We start from the raw sequence: 23654 nt of genomic DNA, 5'->3' as shown, positions 1-23654 counted from the left end.
TTATTTGCTACCCTATCTGGAGAAAGAGAGAGAGAGTGTTGCTGGGGATCTAAACAGGGCTTTGTGCAGGCCAGGCAAGTGCTCTACCAAAAAACTTCAATGTCCTTTAAATTCTTACATGTGGCTTGGAAGTTCCATGACACTGTTTAGAAAGTGTCAGTGATGGAATATGGGGCCTTACACAGTAAGCAAGTGCTTTACCACTGGACTATATCTCCAAGTCTCAATAACATTATGATTCACATATTTTCTTTTCTGCCTTGTTTCAATCTTATATTCCCCTTTCTGGTAGGTTCCAAAATTTCAAAATGATACTCCTACAATCTGCACTGGGCACTTGGATCTGTTCAGTTTAGTGGTATCTTTAAGTCTAGAAAATTTATATGCTTTATTTCCTTAATATAATAAAAGGTTCTTGATTTCCTGATATCTTTTTCTGGAACTCTTGTTAGGTTAAATATTGAACCTCACATTAACCTCTAATTTTCTCTTCTATTTTTGTCTTTTGTTCTATATCCAGGGAGACTTCTTTGAGTATAGCGTTTGTTTGTAGAATTTATTTCTATTGTACATTGCAGTTCCAAAACTTTCTCACTGACTCTTCTCCCCCTCCTCCCCAAAAGCATCCTATTTTGTTTCCCTAGGCAAATGTCTGTCTAGATATTTGGTGGTTAATTATTATTTCCTTCAAATGTTTGTGCTCCTGAATTGTCTGTTCTCTTTAAGTTTCTACTTTGTGTCTCTTTTGCATTGGAATCTCTCCTATTATAGCTGACAATACTGCTCTGTGTGTGTAGTTGGGCTTGCCAAACTGGTGGATTTCAGTGTTGTAACTAGCCCACTTTTTTGCTGAGGTCTTCAAATATTAGTACCTGTTAAATAGGTACTAGAGTGACTCAATTTTCCCAGGAAGCATTCTTTAATTTTTACCTAGTACATCTACGAGTGAAAAACAAAAATCTGGAATCATACAGAGAAGGAAATCTAAACTATTCCTTAGTATGACAAGTTTCACTTAGTTTCTATCTTCAGCATTTTATGTCTGTCCAATTTTGTCTCTAGAAACTCTCTGATTCAACCAGACATGTATTTACTGCTGCCTGTGAAGTAGAAACAAAAGAATTCTTATTTCTTACGAAGATTTTTAAAGAAATCTACTCTGGTCCCTGCCTCACTCATATTTTGTGGTATGCATGTAATAACATATTGGTTAGGATTCTGACAGTACTCAGTCAGGTTTGAAAGTCTTCCTAAATCATAATTCTTCTATCTTTAGCTCAAGGGTTAGAGATACCTCCAGATTTCACTAAACATGGGGCTATTTTCAATATTTTGTTCTGTTAATTTTCAATAGAAATATAACATTCATCTGTCTTAAAATGGAAACCCTGTGCATTTTTTCTTTACATACTTTCATTTATTAGGACTGAAGTATTAAAAAAAATTATAACAAATTTAAGTCCTGATCTCCCAATGACTTTAATATTAGAGACAATAATAAAATAAGCAAATGATGATAATGCAAATAGTAGTCAGTAATTAAGATTTTATCGCCTTTACTTATTTTTATAAATAATTTGCATTTCCAAGTATTATATAAATGAATATGCTACCTAAGTTCTCAGGAATAGAATAATGCATGACTTAACAGTCTATTTTTTTTTCTTTTTTCTTGCTTTTTCTTTCTTTTTTTGTGTGTATGCCAGCCTTGGGGCTTGAATTCACATCTTGGATGCTGTCCCTGACCTTTATTGTTCAAGGATAGTAATGTACCACCTGAGCCACTGCACCACTTTGACGTTTTGGTGGATAATTAGAGGTAGGAGTCTCACAGACTTTGTTGCCCAGATTGGCTTCAAACTGCAATTCTCAGATCTCAGCTAGAATAGCTAGAATTACAGGCATAAGCACAGGCACCAGTCTGTAAGACTTAATTTTTGAGAACTGCTTTGGACTAAAACACTTATTTTTTCACCTTCTTAAGATCTTATTATTCAAACTGGTTATCACTGTAAAGATTTTACTTAAACAACTAGAATTATCTTTCTAAATATATCAATTGTCCTAAATATTCAATAAAGGCAGATTATATTTAATAATTTAAAAGGCAATCTGGATAACAAGACCAATTACAACTTATTAAGAATCTTCACATAATTTCATTTTCTCATTTTATAAATATACAGTAACTCAAAAAATACATAAAGTAATTCTCAAAGGGTCTTTCTAGACTTTGCTAGTAAAAACAGAACCCAAACTGAAAACCAGTTAATCCTAACTACCATATACCAAATACCATCCAAATCTCATTCCTTATTTCTAAACTACTATATATTTGAAGTAATGTAATCATGTAGGAAAAAGTAAAAGTCAGCTTGAGAATTTTGTTTTCCAGCTTTCTATTCTGGAAAGGTATTCGTGCCAATAAAAGGCATCGATGACGAAGCATTTCTATGGGGTAAGTCAAGTAGTACACTAATCTAATATGCCACAATGCTGATGAGAGTAATTTCCTATGGGACTTCTTTAATAACAATAAAAATAACAATGATAATAATAATAAACTACTCAACCCATAGTATTCTCAAATGTACCATGAAAAGTACAGAGAAGTCTTAAAGGAAAAAAAGTAAGTTATTTGTGTTTAACAAATGTCAATTATGCTTTGGAGGACTATACCAAGTGATATACATAAGTTACTCTACAATTAAATCCAACAAGCATTATTAGAATAAATTCTTTTGTGAAAGAGACCTCAAGTACTTATATTGACTATAAAACAAAATAATAACACGATAAAAAAAACCTAATGGATTTGAGGTACAGGAAGCAACTTTAAGAGTATAGTAACTCGCCCAGGCCCAGAGTGCAAGCCCCACGACCGACAAAAAAAAAAAAAAGAGTTCAGTAACTAAGGTAGGTGCTGATGACTTACACCTATAATTTTAACTACTCAGGAAGCTGAGATCTGAGAATCATGGTTTAAAAGCCAGCCTGGGCAGGAAAGTCCATGAGACTTTTATCTCCAATGAACCACCAAAAAGCCAGAAATAAGAGCTGAGGCTCAGGAAGAGTTTATTAAATCATATTATTAAATTTCTTAGTTTGAGAAATAAACCCAGGTGGGTAGGGGAATGAAGAGAGGAAGTAGGGAAGGAAGAATGCAGACATAATATTCAGTTCATAACCTATGAAACTAAGAAAACTGAAGGAAGGGATGAACTGGGAGAGATGGAGAGAATGATGAAAGTAGTGACATCCATCAAGCTTCGTTGTACTTATAAACTGATTTGAACAGTAACTCCTTTGTAGAACTACTTAAATAAAAATATTTTAAAAAGAAAAACATCTGGTATCTGTACAAAGAATAAATGAAGACAAACCAACTAAACAAGTGCAATCAGTAAAAGGAAAACTTCCTATCACGTAGTGGTATAGTCATTGTAACATTCATATCACATGCATTACTCATGTACTTGCAATGTTCTGGTATAAACAGGGCTTTCAATTGTATAAAAATATATAGTTTGGTGGGGCTGGGAAGGTGGCTCAGTGGTAGAGTGCTCGCCTCACATGCATGAGTCCCTGGGTTTGATTCCTCAGCACCACATAAGCAGAAAAAGCCGGAAGTGGTGCTGTGGCTCAAGTGATAGAGCATTAGCCTTGGCCTGAAGAGCTGAGGGACAGCACCCAGACCCCCCCCCCAAAAAAAATATATATATATAGATATATATATGTATATGTATATTATGTGTGTGTGTGTGTGTGTGTGTATAGTTTGTGTATTGGTTATCTGAATATATATATATATATATATATATATATATCAAAACTGTGTATGTAAGTAATGCACGACTGCAAATGTATGTTATGGAAAATGTTTACATCCACAATTTAATTCAGATCTCTTTACGCTTTGAAGCTGGATTATGAAACTGGATGCGCTTGACCCATTATATAGGAGTCTCCTATAAGGAAAAGGCTTTTTTTTTTTTTTAGGTAAACTGAAATTAGATATTGATAACCTCAATCTCCTCTAAGCTAGTAAGGAAAGAAATGAGGAAGAGAGAGGTGATGAAAGGGGTTTGAGTCTTGATACCTACTGTTTTAGAATTGCTTTTTTCTTCCAGTGAACAATTGGTAGACATTATCTGTTAATTTTGATAATTATACCAAATTTTAGTACAGTAACTTTTTTTTCTTCTAATTCTGTAGTGCTAAAGATCAAACCCAGGGCCTCATGGTAAGCAAATATTCTACCAGTAACCACACCCTAAGTAACTTTTTTTTAAAGAACCTTAACCAGGTTAAGCTAGACATGGTAGAACAAGCCTATAGTTACTGTCAGTTATTTGGGAGGCTAAGGAAGGAAGAATGCTTTAAAAACTCTGACACCAGTCAGGGTAAGAGATTTTTGTCTTAAAAAAAGGAAAGTTAATATGAAAAAAATTCAATATAATTAGTAATTTTGAGATCTACTAAACTATATTTAAATACTAAACTATATTTAAATACTAAACATGAACATATCCTAAAGCTAAATATAAATTATTTTGATTTATCTTTGGCATAACAAGACAATCTTCAACCCATTTGCACATTGTCTATGAAGCTACAGAAGATAAATAAATAGAAAACTCATTTATAAAAAAAAATCCCTTTGAAGTAGAAAGGGTCATTAAATAGGTCAGTCACAACTGTGGAAGACTGACTATATACTTACAAGAAGCAAACAACAGTAGGTGGAAACTACTAAAGATCACGGAAGCATCTGACCTGCATTCTCAGGTAGAGTATAATGGAAAATGTAAGTAGTAGAAGGTTGAGACATTGTCATATAATACAGGAAAGTTGAGATACTCTAGAAATAAACTTCGATGAACTCCTAAGATTCAGAGAAGAGCAACAAGATACAATAGTATTTCTATACTTGAGACGGGAACAACTATGGGCTTTAAATTATACTGCCTCTGTTCTTCAAGATTCTTATAACCATCCATATCATTTCTCCTTTTTCCCTTTTTCCTACCTTCTAAATAAATTACAAAGTAGTAGATGACTGGTTAGGCGCAGTGTTTGGGCAGTATAGCATTGGTGATTAAGAGCCCAGAATTTGGCAGTATGGTACTTATACCTCAATCCTACTGCCTGTGCCATTCATTAGTGTGTGATTCTAGGTGAGTTACTGGCCTCTCTGTGCATAATCAGACTGTATAACTATACTGATTACTTCGCTAGGTGGCCATAGGAATTGAGATACTTCTATCAAAAGCAAGCTTTTATTCTCTTTGCTTTCCTTCACACTATTATGACCACTATATTTCAGTTTTATATTTACTTTGGTGGGGGAGGGAAAGGTAGTAGGAGTTGAAGGGGGGGTTGGTTGGCAATGGGGCTTAAACTCAGGGCCTGGGCACTGTCTCCAGCGTTTTTTGCTCAAGGCTAGTGCTCTATGACTTTGAGCCACAGTGCCACTTCCAGTTTTCTGATGGTTAAGAGGAGATTCAGCGTCTCATGGACATTCCTGCCAAATCTGACTTCAAACTGCAATCCTCAGATCTCAGCCTCCTGAGTAGCTAAGATTTTTTTCAGATTTTAAAAACCATTAACACCTAACAATTGAAGAAGAAATGTTTTTACTTCCACTTTATAAATAAGTTCTGTGGGGGGGGGAGGAAGAAAGCTATAAGAAACTTACTAGAATAAGGAACTCAACTAGAGGGGCTCGGAAGGTGGCTCAGTGGTACAGTGCTCGCCTCGCATGCATGAGGCCCTGGGTTTGATTCCTCAGTACCACATAAACAGAAAAAGCCAGAAGTGAAGTGGTGCTATAGCTCAAGTGGTACAATGCTAGCCTTGAGCTGAAGAGCTGAGGGACAGCGCCCAGCACCAAAGTTCAAGCCCTACAACTGACAAAAAAAGGAAAAAAAAGAAAAGAAAAGAAAAAAAAAACTCAACTAGAAAGTAGTTTAGGGGCTGGGAATGTGGCTAAATGGTAGAGTGCTTGCCTAGCATGCATGAAGCCCTGGGTTCCATTCCTCAGTACCACATAAACAGAAAAGGCCAGAAGTGGCACTGTGGTACAGGTGGTAGAGTGCTAGCCTTGAGCAAAAGAAGCTCAGGGGCAGGCTCAGGTCCTGAGTTCAAGTCCCAAGACTGGCAAAAAAAAAAAGTAGTTTAGTACATAAATATATAGCCAGTTAACTTTTATACCATTCTATGGGAAAAGTTTTTGTCAGTATTAAATTAATCAAAAGAAGTTATTCAGGGCTGGTAAGGTGGCTCAGTGGTAGAGTGCTTGCCCTGCATGTATGAGGCCCTGGGTTCGATTCCTCAGCACCACATAAACAGAAAAAGCCAGAAGTGGTGCTATGGCTCAAGTGATAGATCGCTAGCCTTGACCTGAAGAGCTGAGAGACAGTGCCCAGGCCCAGAGTTCAGGCACCACTACCAACACCCAAAAAATAAATAAAATAAAGTCTAACTTTAAAAAAAAAAAGGTCATTCATTGCCAGATGTGACACCACAGCCTTCAACTACTATTTATGCTTCTTTGAAGCAGTACCTATTTTATTAAATTCAGGTATTGAATTCAAATACTCAACATGAAGAAGGAATGACAGAATTTAAAACAGCATTTTTATCATCTCCAATATACATTATTTCTCTATCCTGCATAGAAAATAGATAAAGATAAATTTAATTTATTTTGATATTGCTTTTTATTTGTAGGAGCATGTCTGAATCCAACAGTAAAAAGCAGTTAGAAGGGCTCAGTGTCAAAGCACTTGTCTAGCAAGTGCAACATCCTGGGTTCAAGCCCCAGTACCAAAAGATACCAAAAAAAAAAAGTACACACACACACACACACACACACACACACACACACACAATTTTGCCAGGTGCCAGTGGCTCATGCCTGTAATCCTATCTATACAGGAGGCTGAGGACTACAATTCAAAGCCAGCCTGGGCAGAAAAGTCCATAAGACTCCAATTAATCTCCAATCAATCACAGAAAAGGTTGGAAGTGGTGCTGTGGTTCAAGAAGTAGAGTACTAGCAAAAGGAGCTTAGAGGCAGCACCCAGACCCAGAGTTCAAAGCTTAAGACTGCCACCCCCCACCAAAAAAAGCACATAGCTAAGTGCCAGTGGCTTAGGTCTGTAATACTAAGCACACAGGAGGCTAAGATCTGAAGATCACAGTTAGAAGCCAGCCTGAGCATCAACATTCTTAAGATTCTTTTTTCTTTTTTTTTTTTTTTTTGTCAGTTGTGGGGCCTGAACTCTGGGCCTGGGTACTGTGCCTCAGCTCTTCAGCTCAAGGCTAGCACTGTACCACTTGGGCCTTATGTATGCAAGGCAAATACTACCAATGAGCCACCTTCCCAGCCCCTCTGAAGATTCTTTTCTTCAATGAATCACCAAAAAGCAGAAAGTCAGGTTGTAGCTCAACTGGTAGAGAACTAGCTTTGATCAAAAAGGCTAAGGGATAGTATCCAGGCCCTGAGTTCAAGCCCCAGTATTGCCACAAACAAATCAAAACAATAAACTAGCTACAATGATTCAAAATACACAATTACTTGTAATTAAGTAGACATTAATTACAGCACTTCTTCAAAGTCTCCAAATATTGGAGTAAAAAAATATGCTAAGCTTCATATTAAAAAAGTTTAAATATACCACAAATGCCTATCATTTCTACATTGTTTTATAAAGATGTCACCAAATGAATCAATTATCAAGACATCTTTTATACTTCGCAAAAATTTACAAAATTCAACTAATACCTGAATTAATTCTATTTGTTTAAAGAATCTGGCAAATCTATAAAGCTTATTTGAGAATTCATTACCTTTATTCTACAAACTTTAGGTTAGACTTTTCCAAAATATATTCTAAATAATATGAAATGTTATTTTAAACAAAAATTGTAACTTTTCTTGGAAAATTGAGTTTTGTTTTTGTTTTGAAATTTTCAAATCCACTCATGTTATAACCACATTAAATACAAATCTTTTTTAGAAAATTCAATGGTTTAAAGGAACAGAAAAAAATCATTGTAGTCCTATAACATATATAAAATCCCATGGTAAAATTGTTCTAGAATCTTTCTCTTCAGGTGATTTTGTTTTAAATAGCTCTGGTTATATATATTTTGTGATTTGTTTCTTTGTTTGACATAATATATGATCAGATTCTTAAATTTACAAATTTTTCTTAGACATAGTTAATGAATATATCACACTTGATATGACTGTCCCAGGAACTTGCTAACCAATTTTTTATGGTACTTTTGTACACAGCTATTATCAAAAGAGTTAAACACAAGATTCATTAAACTACCACTAAGACTAGTACTAATTTTATTTATTTATTTATTTATTTTGCCGGACATGGGGCTTGAACTCTGGGCCTGGGCGCTGTCCCTCAGCCCTTCAGCTCAAGGCCAGCACTCTACCACTTGAGCCACAGCACCACTTCCAGCTTTTTCTGCTTATGTGGTGCTAAGGAATTGAACCCAGGGCCTCATGCATGCAGGGCAAGCACTCTACCACTGAGCTACCTTCCCAACCCCATAGTACTAATTTTAAAATATGAAAACATTTATATTAAAGTGTGTGAGATTTTTAAATACTTGAATTTTATATCTTATATTTGGATAAAACTGGCCCTGAACAGCTTTGTTTGTATTTGTAGTCATTCTATTTTTTCTTAGAATATTTTTATTAACAACTTACATTTTCTTCACAGGCTGGTTTTGAACTGTGATCCTTAGATATTAGCTGAGTAGCTAGGATAATAGGCATGAGCCACTGGCACCTGTCTTCTTTACACTGATTTTTATACAACTATTAAACTTTGTATGCTATCATCTAGAAATGTTATAAATACCTTTTTTAGCTAATATTATAGTAGCTTGGCTAAAGATGTTATGCTTTAAATCTATGCTATCTTTTATCTTAAAAGTAAGGCATTGAGATCTGAGGATCACGGTTCAAAAAAGCCAGGCAGGAAAGTCTGTGAGACTTCATCTCTAATAAACCACCAGAAAACTGGAAGTGTACTGTGGCTCAAGTGGTAGAGTGCTTGCCTTGAGGGACTGCGCCCAGGCACAGAGTTCAAGCCCCATGTCCAACTACAATAACAACAAAAAAGAAGTCATGCTATGGGGAAAAAAAGTGCAAATTATAAATACTACATACTTTAAAGAACAAAAATCCTCCAAATTTTGAGAGGTAACAACTGTTTTTCTGTCCATTTATAAAAACAGGTTAATGTGTCTGAAACTTAACTTTTACGTCTTCCTCTTATCTCTTAGATTCTCTAATAAAAAGCCTGGAGAATGGTAGACATGGAGTATATTACTATTAATAGTAACTACCATTAATAATTCTGAATATCTAAGAAAAGATACAATGCATTCCTCAATATTTAATTAGAGAATTGTTCAAGAATTTATTCAAGAAATGACAGTTCAAAGAATTAGTAATTTCTACAATGCTATTTTTGGAAATGCTGATTTACTTTTAAAGAAAGTCATTTTTCAGAACACAAAATATGCAAATCATATACTGAAAGAATGAAAATCAACCAACTTACTTGGGATATACTGGCTCGTAAAGGTACTTGTCCCCTCTTGAAGATATAATATGAAAAAATAAGATGTAGCCATTTGCTGTCTGTAAGAGAAATTTTATCACATTACATTTTAACTTTATCATAGTTTTAATTTTACATATTCTTACCATAAATTAACTTTCATTTAAAAACCTTCCTAGAAGTGGAGCTGTGGCTCAAAATTGGTAGAGCACTAGCCTTGAGCCAAAGAGCTCAGGGACAGCACCCAGGCCCTGAGTTCAAATCCCACGACCTACAAAAAAAGAACCAAACATATTTAAAAGCTGGGCGCTGGTGGTTGACACTTGTAATCCTAGTTACTCAGGAGGCTGGGATCTGAGGATTGTGGTTCAAAGCTAGTCCAAGCAGGGGAGTCCATGAAACGCTTATCTCCCATGAACCACTAGAAAACTAGAAACGGCACCTTGGCTCAAAGTGATAGAATGCTAAGCCTTGAGCAAGAAGAGCCCAGAGATAGTGCCTAGTCACTGAGTTCAAGCCCCATAACTACAGAAATGTTTAAAAAAGAAAAAAAACAGAAAAACCACCACCTTCCCTCTGAAAAATTACAACATAGTGATACTTGTGCTTATGATTACTTTTGTTTCACTATAACCCATCTGAATAGAGAGGATTTTATAGATTTGACAACATTTCATAGACAAAGAATCAAAACTATTAGTTTGGATATTCTCAAATTATACTATTTAACAGTACATAAGTGGATGGCAAAATACACAAAACTTTTTTGTTGTTGTTGGTTGTGGGGTTTGCACTCTGGGCATAGGCACTGTCCCTGAGCTATTCAGCTTAAGCAAGCGCTCTACCACTTGAGCCACAGTGCCATTTCCAGTTTTCTGGTGGTTTATTGGAGACAAGAGTCTCACGGAGTTTCCTGCCTAGGTTGGCTTTGAACTGTGATCCTCAGATCTCAGCCTCTTGAGTAACTAGGATTACAGGTGTGAGCCACCAACGCCGGGCACAAAACTTTTTAAACTGCAATAATATGGTAGATTTTTATTCTAGTTTGTAAAGCACAATGCTAACAGAATGTAAAATACTTTATTCTATTCAAATATATTTATATGCCTTAAAGACAGCAAATTTACATAGTTCAAAATCAAGGTTTGCCCCCATTCACTATAAAATGTCTGTGATATAGAAAAGAAAAAAAGAACAAACTTTTAATTTTCAAAATTTAAACCTCTGATTTACAAAGTATGAACATCTCAACAATAAATTTAAACAATTTCCTAAGTTAATGCAATATTTTTAAATAAAAATTGTACTTAAAAACAAAGTGTTGCACAAAAAAACAAGTGTTATTATATGCTCACAGCACATATAACTGTGATTTGAGATCCATTTTAAGCTTATACAAATACATAACACTATACACATAACTTTCTAGTCAAGCATTTTCAAAAATAATGGAGGAAAGTAGCAAATGTTTTTCCAACACTGCTTTTCATTAATATTGAATTCCTATCATTTTAGAGGCAGATAGGCATGTATCCAAAGAAACAAAGAAGAAACAAACAAAATCAAGAAAATCATCAAGGTGTCAATTTCTTTCCAGTACTAGTTTCCTGTTTTTCACTCAAAGGAATGGCAAAGGAAATGTTTCAGCAAAGCCAGGTTTGTTTTGCCTTTTAACTATAAACTTTACTACTTTAAAATGTATTCTCAAAAATGATAGTTCAATTTTGTTAGGAGATGCAGGGAAAAGGGTGACAATTGCCTAGCAAAGATTATTTAATTTTAAATGGCAATTTTATGTTCTTGTTAAAAAAACAGAACATGGAGGGAAAAAAAACTGATTTCAAATCAAACTAAAGCAAAACTCACCCACATATCATTACCATTACATAAAATTGTGACTTCTGAACTTTATGATCTAGAAAAGTAACATAGCCTGGCCTAGCATTTAAGATAGGTAACATTAACATACAAATGTTGACTGGATCATTAGTCATTCAAAGGCCAAAAAGCCCAACATTTCACAGTATCAAATGCTAATAATCCATTCAGAAAGACGATAAAATAGTTAGAATACTACAATGCCAGGGAGAATATATCATTTTGGACTAACATGTAGAAATTTTATATACACAGTATATTAGGTGAAATTATATCTTCATTTACCATTTCAGTATTTTGTTTTTGTTGGTCATGGGCTTGAACACAGGTCCCTGGCACTATCTCTGAGCTCTTTCACTCAAGGCTAGCAGTTCTACCACTCTGAGCCAAAACAAGCACCACTTTTGGTTTTCTGGTTAATAGGAGATAAAGGTCTTCCAAACTTTCCGGTCTGGACTGGCTTTGAACCTCAATCCTCAGATCTCAGGCTTCTGAGTAGCTAGGATTACAGATGTGAGACACTCAGCTCATATGAGTATTTTGTATCAATCATCTTAACTATATACTTCAGACTACTTATAACAAATGTGTATACTTGCAGATCTCAATGACATATATCATTAATTACAGTCTAATAAACAGATTTGCCTCAATTTAAAAAAATAAAGTTTTACAACATTAAGGATTGAACCAATCTCCATGCATGCTAGGCAAATGCTCTACTATTAAGCTGCATACCCATCTCTTGCCTATTCTATTTTCCTTTCTGAAAACAGTATTATAATCTGGCTCCACAGACCTGATGTATCACAAGTATTTTCATATTAATTTGACATAAAGATTTGATGAACTAGATATGTTATCTTCCATTCCAACATACTGTCATCAGGTTTCAAGGAAGAATGAAATAAGAGACTGGTATTTGTAGATTTTTTACATTAGCTAATAAATGGAATTTTTGTTTTCATTTTTATAATTATACATATTCAAAATAAGAAATTCATAAAATTAATCTTCCCAAATGATACCACCCCTAAGATAATAATCTTACATATGTATACACACATCAAGATGCTTAATTAGAAAAATGATTTAAATTTTTAAAATTTTTTTGGCCAGTGCTGGGGCTTGAACTCAGGAAGTTATATATACTGTCCCTGATTGAGCTTCTTTTGCTCAAGGCTAGCACTCTACCACAGCTCCACTTCCAGCTTTTTCTGATTATGTGGTACTGAGGAATCGAATTCCCAGCTTCATACATGCTAGGAAAGTACTCTACCACTAAACCACATTCCCAGCCCTTAGAAAGTGATTTTAAAAGTTATAAATTGACGAGGCACCATGGCTCACTCCTCTAATCCTAGCTACTCAGCCAGGGCAAAAACATCTCTGAGACTCTTATCTCCAATTAACTACTAGAAAACTGGAAGTGGCTTAAGTGGTAGAGTGCTACCTTAACCTTAGGGACAGCACTCAGGCCCAGAATTCAAGCCCCATGACTGACCAATAAAGAGCTATAAATTGTTGGGTATTGGTGGGTGGCTCATGCCTATAATCCTAGGTATACAGGAGGCTGAGATCTGAGGACATAGTGCTAAACCAGCCTGAGGAAAAAACTGTAAGACTTTTATCTTGGAGCTGAGAAGGTGGCTCAGTGATAGGAGTGCTTGTCTCCCATTCATGAGGCCCTGAGTTCAATTCCTCAGCATCATATAAGCAGAAAAAGCTGGAAGTGGCACTGTGGTTCAAGTGGTAGAGTGCTAACCTTGGGCTGAAGAGCTGAGGGACAGTGCCCAGGCCCAGAGTTCAGACCCCACGACAGACCCAAAAAAAAAAATTATACATATATATATATATATATATATACATACATAAAGCCAAAAAATTTCACAACAAAGAAAAAAAAAGAACAAAAGAGAAAATCAACTAATTGTAAGGCTTTGTGGGGCCTAAGATAGAGTTCCCAATTAACATTTATTAAAAATTGTATGTGTATGATTTATTTTCCTGACACCAACAAAATTAGACTACAGACTAATAAAGGATGATTCTGGAAGACCTCCAAGTGTTTTTAAACTAAAGCAGCATCCTTTGTTTCTGGTTTGGGTTTTGGTTGACACAGGGTCTCATTGTGTAGTTATGGTTAGTCTATAATGGAGTACAATCCTCTTGCTTCCACCGAAGTGCTAGTGTAAGAGGCAAGTTAAAAGAAGCTTCTACTGGGTCTGTAATTAAAGGCTGGATACTCTGCTCCTGTCACTTTTTAATCTATACCCCTTAATCTCAGCTATTCCCTCCTGCAGTCTCTTTATAATCACCTTGGGCTCCAAGACAGGATTCACTGATAAGTACTTGTAAAGAAAATGGCTGATAGGCAATGCCATCTTCTTACTATTTTGAAAAGAACAGCTAAAAGCAAGAGACCACTTACCAGACCTTCAGAGACAAAGACTGAGCTAATCGTCAGCCAAGCCATACCTTTAATTTGGAACTGCTGTATATGCATAACTTGTTCATCTTGTTCTCAATTCTTCCTATTTAACCTGAGACCAATATCCATACCCTCAGAAGATGGTTAAAGATGTACTAAAGTACTATCTTTCCATGATTAACATGTAATAAAAGTCTTCTTTCTCTATCCTTCACCATATGTCTTTATTTGGCCTAACATATATCTGGAATTTGGACCTGAATCTAAGAATTTGGTTTCATTAGATTTACAAACTCATGTCAGTACTCCAGGCTCTAAAATAGCATACTTCTAAGTAATTGTAAATCAAGAAATCAACAGGAGGGCTGGGAAGGTGGCTCAGTGGTAGAGTGCTTGCCTTGCATGCATGAGGCCGGGGTTTGATTCCTCAGCACCACATAAGCAAAAAGAAAAAAAGCCAGAAGTGGTGCTGTGGCTCAAATGGTAGAGCGCTGGCCTTGAGCTGAAGAGCTGAGGGACAGCGCCCAGGCCCTGAGTTCAGGCCCATGACCAGACCCCCCCACCCAAAAAAAATCAACAGGAAAGTAAAAAAATTTTGACATTATGAAAGTGTTCGGAATTCTGCTAAAACAGTCCAAGGAGAAAACATGTCACTTTAAATAAACTATATTATAGAAAAGGAAATTCTTAAAGTAATGACATCATCTTTCTGCCTAATATGAGAAATAAATGAACCAATTACTCAAATTAAGCAGGGAGAGGGGAAGCAAACAGAGATAAGAGTAAAAATCAGTAAAATAGAAAAGAAGAAAAAATTAAACACACAAAATAAATTCTGAATTAGTGAATTTGATACCGTCAGTAATACTGACCTGGCCCCCTAAAAAATATTATCACTATAAGAAATGAGTGCGGCAACATAACTGTATAATCTAGAGTCAATAAAAGAATAATGATCCCAGCATAATGGAGGCAAGGCAGGAGGATCATGAAACTGAGGCCAGTCTGGACTAAACTGAGTCTGAATTAAACTGAGGTTATAGAGCCAGTTCCTTTTGTAGAAGCGAAGAAAAAAGGGAGGGAAGGAGAATAAGAGAGACGGAGCAAACGAAAGAAAACCACAGAAAAAGAGGGAGAAAGTGAAAAGAGAAAGAAGAGGAAAGGAGAAGGGGAAGGGGAGAGAGAGGGAGGGAGAGAGAGAGAGAAGGGGAAGAAAAATTAAAAAGAAAAGAAAAAGGATAGAGGGGCGGGGAAGGTGACTCAGTGATAGAGTGCTTGCCTTGTATGCATGAGGCCCTGGGTTCGATTCCTCAGCACCACATTAAACAGAAAAAGCTAGAAGTGGTGCTGTGGCTTAAGCCTTGAGCTGTGCCCAGGCCCATAGTTCAAGCCCCACGATCGACACACACACAAAAAAAAAAAAAGAAAGAAAAAGAAAAAACAGAAAGAGAAAGAACATTAAGAAAGAAGAGAAAAAGAGAGAAAGAGGGAGGGAGGGAGGGAGGGAGGGAGGGAGGGAAAGGAATGAGGTCAGGGCAATAGTTGATGGATGCCACTATGCTTGCAGCTAGACAGAAAAGCTATGATGTATTAATACTCAGTAGAAAACAATAATGTTCTAAATAAAAGATTTTATATGTTTATATAAAAAAATAACAGGGCTGGGAAGGTGGCTTGCATGCATGAGGCCCTGGGTTCGATTGCTCAGCACCATGTAAGCAGAAAAGGCCAGAAGTGGCGCTGTGGCTCAAGTGGTAGAGCGTTAGCCTTGAGCTGAAGAGCCCAGGTCCAGAGTTCAGGCCCCACAACTGACAAAAACAAAACAAAAAAACCCACAAATTGTATAGGTGGATTATCCCTGTAATTCCAACTATGTGAAAGGTTGAAACAGGGGAATGGGTTCAAGGCCAAAGTTACTGAGACCTTGCCTCAAAGAACAAGCTGGGCATAGTGGTCCACATCAATAATCTCAACTATGTGGGAGCCAGAGATAGGATGAATGAATCCAAGCAGAGCCCTAGGAAAAAATGTGAGACCCTATTTGAAAAATAACTAAAGCAGAAAGGGTAGAGAATGTGGCTTAAGTAGTAAGAGTCTTTGAGTTCAAACCACAGTACTACCAAGAAAAAAAATATTTGGGATTATCATTCCTTAAAACAGGTTTACCTTGAGTTAAATGATATAATGAATACATATATTAAAAAGTCATGAATTCAAAACACATAATTTTTAACCAAGTAGTACCACATAACTATGTTCAATGTTTATTTTTATGTACTGGTTAAAATTTTTAAATAAAATATGTTTAAAAACTAATAAAGCCAAGCACTGGTGGCTCAGGTCTGTAATCCTAGTTACTCGGGAGGCTGATCAGATTAAGATCACATCTTGAAGCCAGCCTGGACAGAAAAGTCCATGAGAAGCCGGGTGCCAGTGGCTCATGCCTATAATCCTAGCTACTCAGGAGGCTGAAATCTGAGGATCAAGGTTCAAAGCCAGCCCAAGCAGGAAAGCCTGTGAAACTCGTATCTCAAATAAACCACTAGAAAACTGGAAGTGGTGCTGTGGCTCAAGTGGTAGAGCCCTGAGCTGAAGAGCTGAGGGACAGCACCTAGACCCAGAGTTCAAGACCCACTACCGCAAAAAAAAAAAAAAAAGTCCATAAGACTCTTATGTACAATAAAAAAGCTGGAAGTAGCTCTGTGGCTCAAGTGGCAGAGCACTAGCCTTGAGCACAAAGAGGCTCAGGGACAGCTCCTAGGCTCCTAGGCTCAAGCTCCAGCACTGGCAAAAATAATTTTTAAATGAGGTCACATCTGAAAACCTGGATAGGATGAACAAATTCCTTGAACTTTACTAACTACCAAACCTCACTGAAAAATAACAGGTATCTTAAATAATTAAAAAGATTGAAATTGCAATCTATCCTTCCCACAAAGAAAATCAAGATGGCTTAATTGGTGAAATATAGCACACAGTTATGAAACAAGATCAATTAAAAAAAAACTCTCAAAGAAAATCAAAGAGAATCAATTCAAATTCTGAGGTATTTTCTTCACAATAACAATAAATGTATATTAGTTCCTCATTAACATATTCTAAACAAATGTAGTAAATCAAACCCAACAACACAAGCAACATCATAACTGAATTCCAAATGTATAATCAATGAGGATGTAACCTGAGGAAAAAAATATTTTGAACAATGTTGCATTGTTTTAAAGAATATCTTTTATTTACTTATTTATGTATTTATTTATTTGCCAGTCCCGGGGCTTGAACTCAGGGCCTGCAACACTATCCCTACGCTTCTTTTGTTCAAGGCTAGCACTTTACCACTTGAGCCACAGCACCACTTCCGGCCATATTCCTGGCCCTCCAGTCTAGCTTTTTGCTGGCTAATTGGAGAGAGACTCACAGACTTTCTTGCCAGGGCTGGCTTTAATCTATAATCCTCAGAGTCAGCCTCCCAAAAAGTATTAACAGCCATGAACCAATAGAGTACTGTTTTTATATTTCTTTTGAGAAGTCAAGACTCATTGTTGATACTCTAAAGTAATGTAAGCTTTTTACTACTACTTTTGACTGTCTTTGAAATCAGAATTTAGTTATAATATGCTCATTTATAATTTTCTTTGTATCTATCCCACTTGTAATTCTATAAATTTCTTGAATCTAGAGTGTTATCTTCATCGTTAGAATTCATAGTTGTTGGGCTGGGAAGGTAGCTCAGTGGTAAAGTGCTTTTGCCTTACAAGCATGAGGCCCTGGGTTCGATTCCTCAGCACCACATAAGCAGAAAAGGCCAGAATTGGCACTGTGGCTCAAGTGGTAGAGCACAAGCCTTGAGCTGAAGAGCTGAGGGTCAGCACCCAGGCCCAGAGTTCAGGCCCCACAACCAACAAAAAAAAAACAAAAACTAAACAAAACAAAAAAACAGAATTCATAGCTGTTATGTCTACCATACTTCTGCCCCATTTTCTCTTTTTCTAGGACATCAGTTAACCTTTTGTGGTATCTCCACATGTCTAATGATAGCTCTTCTCCCTGTTCCTCATTTTTTCTGTGCTTCATTATGGTTATTTTCTATTATTTTGTTTCTTAAAGTCACCAAAACTTGTCATCTGCTATATCCAGTCTGATCTGTATGAAATATTGAGGTTCTGTATTTTACTTGTAGAATTTCCATTTGCTTTTTTGTTTGTTTTTGTCGGTCGTAGGGCATGAACTCGGCCTAGGTGCTGTCCCTCAGCTCTTCAGCTCAAGCCCCTTGAGCCACAGCGCCACTTCTGGTTTTCTAGTGGTTTATAGGATATAAGAGTATCCTGGACTTTCTTGCAGGGGCTGGCTTTGAACCGCGATCCTCAGATCTCAGCCTCCTGAGTAGCTAGGATTACAGGCATGAGCCACCGGTGCCTGGCCATTTGTTATTTTTTTTAATAAAATCTGTGGTGATATATCTGTACATTTTTTCCTTCTATTTTTCTTGAACATACAGTTATTTTAAAGTTCTTGCCTAACTTCAGTATCTTCTATCATCTTTCGTCTTTTTCTTTTGGTCATAGATCTTATGATCTTGTTTTGTTCACCTGTCTGGCAATTTGTAGGTTTTATTTGTAGATTTTATTTCAGATACAGTAGACAGAAGAATTGTAGATTATGACAGTTATGTTCAGAAACTCCAATTATTATTATGATTAGGAGCTGATGATTTCAATCTTGTCATGGATTGAGTTGGATTAGAATTGGTTTGAAGATTTTTCTTACCTCTGGTTAACCTCAAGAGATTTAGTTCTATCCTTTAGACTATATGATATCATCATTAGCAGATATTTGAGGTGTAAAACGGTGTTAAAGAAATGATTATTCAAGGGCTAGGAAGGTGGCTCAGTGGTAGAATGCTTGCCTTGCAAGCGTGAGGCCCTGGGTTTGATTTCTCAGCACCACATAAACAGAAAAAGCCAGAAGTGGTGCTGTGGCTCAAGTGGTACAGTGCTAGCCTTGAGCTGAAAAGTGCAAGGAGAGTGCCCAGGCCCAGAGTTCAGGTCCCACAATCAACAAAAACAAACAAACAAAAGATTATTCAATAATACTCATAGATGTTTTTTCAAGACCACTACAGTAAGTATAGGAACCATTGTCAATAAGATCTTCCTACCATGCATATATACATGTATATATATATATATTACATATATATGTATTATATACTTTATAATGTTATATATATTATACAAGAAGCTTTTAATGCCTTAAATTTTTACAAACTATAAAATCTAATTCTTTTTCTGCTTCATAGGCGCTTCCAACCACCCCCTCATTATTATTTTTAAGAAGTTGTACAAATGGGTTACAATCCCATAAGTCAATAGACAATGTAACCCCTTCCTTTATTTTCCCAATTTTGTCTCCCCTATAGGGTATATAGTTTATTTTTACATAGCGTATATTGAATACTGACTGCATTTGTTCACCCTTCCTCCTTCTATTCCTGTGCCCTCTTTTGTCCCCACATAAAAGACAATAAAAACAAAACAACAACAAAAAAAACACTACCACTACCAATAAAAAAAAAAAGAATCCGCCAGGCGCCAGTGGCTTACACCTGTAATCCTAGATACCAGGAGGCTGAAATCTGAGGATCACAGTTCAAAGCCAGCCCAGGCAGGAAACTCCATGAGACTCTTATCTCCAATAAACCACTAGAAAACGAGAAGTGGTGCTGTGGCTCAAGCGGTAAAGTACTGGCCTTGAGCTGAAGAGTGCAGGGAAAGCGCCTAGGCCCAGAGTTCAAGCCCTATGACTGACAAAAAAAAAAAAGAATCGATATTTTCCATGTTTTGCTGGGCCTGGGTGCTATCCCTGAGCCTTTCTGTCCTCCACCACTTGAGCCACAGTGCCACTTCTGTTTTGTTTTTTTTTTTCTATTTATGTGGTACTGAGGAATCGAATCCAGGGCTTCATGCATGCTAGGCAAGCACTCTACAACTAAGCCACATTCTCAGCCCCCATACTATTTTAATACCATCTGTTAATGTATACTCAATAATGAATTCCTTTCAGATTGTACTGAATATTGAACTTTTTTTCAAATTTTGAGAATTTTTTCATCTGGAATTGTTCTACACAGACTACTCATACGAAGGGTTCTGTTATTTCACATTCCACACTGACCATTCGAATACACAAGAGACCAATACTATAAGAGTTTCAATTCAAGAAACAAACTTATTTTGAATGTACTTTCATTTGCTTATTTTGTTTTTGTGAAAAAAATTCTTATGATGCAATATTATATTTCCTTTTTTTCCTTTTTTTTTGCTGGTCATGTGTGGGTACTGTCCCTCAGCTCCTCAGCTCAAGGCTAGCGCTCTACCACTTGAGCCATAGCACCACTTCCAGCTTTTTCTGCTTATGTGGGACGGAGGAATCAAACACAGGGCCTCATGCATGCAAGGCAAGCACTCTACCACTGAGCCACCTTCCCAGCCCACAGTGTTGTATTTTCTAATAATGGAAATACTGTGATGACTGCTAAGTTTGATTATATCAACTTACAATGTATTTTTTGTCCGTGATAGTGTAATTAACTGCATAACACATATAATGCTTTGCCGCTTTTCAATAAATCAATCTAGAGTCAAATATGCTTTAAAAGCATGACATTCAAAAATCTACTTTTCTCTGCTTCTTTCCTTGACCTGAGTATTTATTAGTAACAAAAAAATGTGAAATGTCACAATATGCAGAGCTTGATGTACTAATGGTAACCATATTACTATAGTTTATAGTGGACTGAACAGAAATGCACTGGGAGTAAAATGGCGTTAAAGATTATTCAGAAGTGGCACCTTGGCTCAAGTGGTAGAGCGCTAGCCTTGAGCTGAAGAGCTGAGGGACAGCGCCCAGGCCCAGAGTTCAGACCCCATGACCGGCAAAAAAAAAAAGAAAGAAAAGAAAAGACTGTTCAAGGGCTGGGAAGGTGGCTAGGTGGTAAAGTGCTTGCCTCACATGCATGAGGCCCTCAGTTCAATTCCTCAGCACCACATAAACAGAAAAAACTAGAAGTGGCACTGTGGCTCAAGTGGTAGAGCACTAGCCTTGAGCTGAAGAGTACAGGAAGAGCACCCAGGCGCTACCAGTACCATAGTTACCAGCAATACTACTCACTTAATCTGCTATTGTGCCTTGAGAAGCTGTAGACAACAAATCGGTATGTGAAATGTTTGTGTTTTACTAAAATTGTACATGGACACTAAAATTTAAGTGTCTGTCATTTTCAAGTATGACAAGATACTTTTTATTTTGATAACTTAATATATAAAAACTATTCTTAGTTCATGGACTGTATATAAATGGGTTGTAGAGTACATTTGATATGTGGTTCTTAAGCCTTCAAACTCTGCTATGTAAAGCATTACTCAATTTTTTAACCATTTAAAGCATTTATAAATTAGTAATCTAGCTAGCATATTATAGGGTGGACTAGAAATAGGTTGAAAACAGAGGCAAGTTAGTCTAGTGGTTAAGAGGCTAGTGGTTTCATTCAGTGGTTGAGCACCAGGGTCCAAGCACAAAGCTCTGGTTTGGATCCCCACCACCACAAAAAGACTGAGAATATGGCTTAGTGGTAGAGTGCTTGCCTAGCATGCATGAAGCCCTGGGTTCCATTCCTCAGTACTACATAAACAGAAAAGGCTGGAAGTGGCAATATGGTTTAAGTAGTAGAGTGCTAGCCTTGAGCAAAAAAAGCTCAGGAAGAGTGCCCAGGCCCCAAGTTCAAGACTCACAACCAAACAAAAACAAAAGCAAAAAAAACAGAAAAAGATTAAATGAGATGATACATGCAAGCAGATAAGATGATCCATATGCAAACTTATGCAGGAAGTGATCAGCAAGTATTAACCATACAATTGCCACTGCAAATTAGGTAATAATGACACTCCTTAGGATGAGAATGATAAAATGTAAGTTAAGAAAAGATTAACTACTTCTACACACATCAAATTGAACAAAATATAAATGCAGAAAGATTCAAAATAGATATGAAAATTTGCTATAAAACAAGCTTATTATAAAGCTTATTATTTTGTGGGGTATCTTAAATGGAGGGTAAAACTGAATATGAACACAATAGCACCATACAAAAAGCTTTAAAACTGAATTAGACTTCAAGGACAAAACAAAAGATCACACAGAACAAGATACAAGTGTATTTTTAAAAATGGCAAAAACAGTAAAGCAAACAGAGAAGACAGTAAGTGCAAGAATATAGGAAATACAGGCACACAGAAGATACAGCAATTCCTAACACTGGAAGACAAACGCTTCTGTATTTGTAAGATTGAAGGGAAATCATCTATAAGAATCAAACTGAAATGTAATGTAATGATTTCATTAAAAACACTATTAAAGTTAGAAAATCTACTTACTGACACTGCTATCATGGTACTATCTGGCCTCCATTCAGTTTGTTTGTAGGATCCAAACTGTGTTGATGATTTTGCAGGTTCCTTGTAGGTTACAATTAACACACTAGGCTGAAAAAAATGTATTTTTATTAATGTTTCATACAAATATATACTGACAAAATTTCAAATAACTTACAGAATATCCTAAAATTATTTTAAAAGTTTAGTGAAACTACTATTAAATCATCCGCTATTAACATTCCATGTAAACCAACACAAGAGTCTGTCAGAACTGCAGCAAAGAAGCTAAATCAACAATTAATAACTTTCTGAAACAGAAAGAACGAGGTCCAATATGTTCATGGGTGAAATAAATGAAACATTTTAAATAAAATTACGCCAATTCTCTACAAAATCTCTAAAGACAGAGCCAAGAAAATACTTCATAGTTTGTTCTATGAGGGCCAGTATTATTTTATTTCCAAAACCAAAGATCTACGAGGGGAAAAAAAAAACCTTCAGATACTACATCTCGCATGCACAGGTTGCAAAACTCTCTAACATTATTAGCAAATGTGGCTCAGTGGTAGAGTGCTTGCCTATCATGCATGAGGCCCTGGGTTTGATTCCTCAGCACCACATAAACAGAAAAAGCCAAAAGTGGTGCTGTGGCTCAAATGGTAGAGTGCTAGCCTTGTGCAAAAGACGCTCAGGGACAGTGCCTAGGTCCTGAGTTCAAGCCCCAGGACTGGAAGGGAAAAAAAAAAGAATGAGGACATAATGAGATCAAATGGGATATATTCCAGGTATGCAAAAACATTTGAATATTAACATAACCCATCACATAAACAGAAGAAGAAAGCATTCAACATATGAAGTCAACAAAACAACTTTTTGGTTTGGGTTTATTGTGTTTTGAGGGGTTTTGTTGTTTGTTTGTTTGTTTATGCTGGTCCTGTGGCCTAAATTCAGAGCCTAGGCACTGTCCCTGATCTCCTTTTGCTTGCGGCTAGCAATCTCCTACTTGAGCCACAGCTCCAATATCCAGCATTTTTCGTAGTTCATCACTTTCCTGTCTTCAATCTTCAGATCTCAGCCTCCTGAGTGGCTACAATTACAGGTGTAAACCACCAAAACCCAGCTCCCAGTACCATATTTTTTTAAAGAAATTAATAAACCTCTAAGTAACCTATGATTCAATTAAATGATTACTTTTTTTTTTTTGGGGGGGGGGGTCGGCGTGGAGCTTGAACTCAGGACCTGTGGGCCTGGGCACTGTCCCTCAGCTCTTCAGCTCAAGGTGTAAACCACCAAAACCCAGCTCCCAGTACC

At 36.5% G+C, this 23654-nt stretch overlaps 1 protein-coding gene across 1 annotated transcript in view; it reads right to left on the bottom strand.

Moving 5' to 3' along the window:
• The window catches only part of Ric1 (RAB6A GEF complex partner 1), an 82024-nt gene extending 59583 nt beyond the window's left edge, over positions 1–22441 (bottom strand). The window contains exons 1-2 of the mRNA XM_013026431.1: positions 22344–22441; positions 9603–9682 (exon numbers count right to left, since the gene is read on the bottom strand). Of these exons, the coding sequence (XP_012881885.1) occupies positions 9603–9682; positions 22344–22358 (95 nt within the window). The 5' untranslated portion in view covers positions 22359–22441. The remainder of the gene's footprint in view (positions 1–9602; positions 9683–22343) is intronic.
• Positions 22442–23654: the final 1213 nt, after the last annotated feature.

This window comes from Dipodomys ordii, unplaced genomic scaffold (genome assembly GCF_000151885.1).
Source record: "Dipodomys ordii isolate 6190 unplaced genomic scaffold, Dord_2.0 Scaffold93, whole genome shotgun sequence".
NCBI lineage: Eukaryota > Metazoa > Chordata > Mammalia > Rodentia > Heteromyidae > Dipodomys > Dipodomys ordii.
The sequence above is the reverse complement of the archived record's forward strand: the minus strand, read 5'-3'. Positions and strand labels throughout refer to the sequence as shown.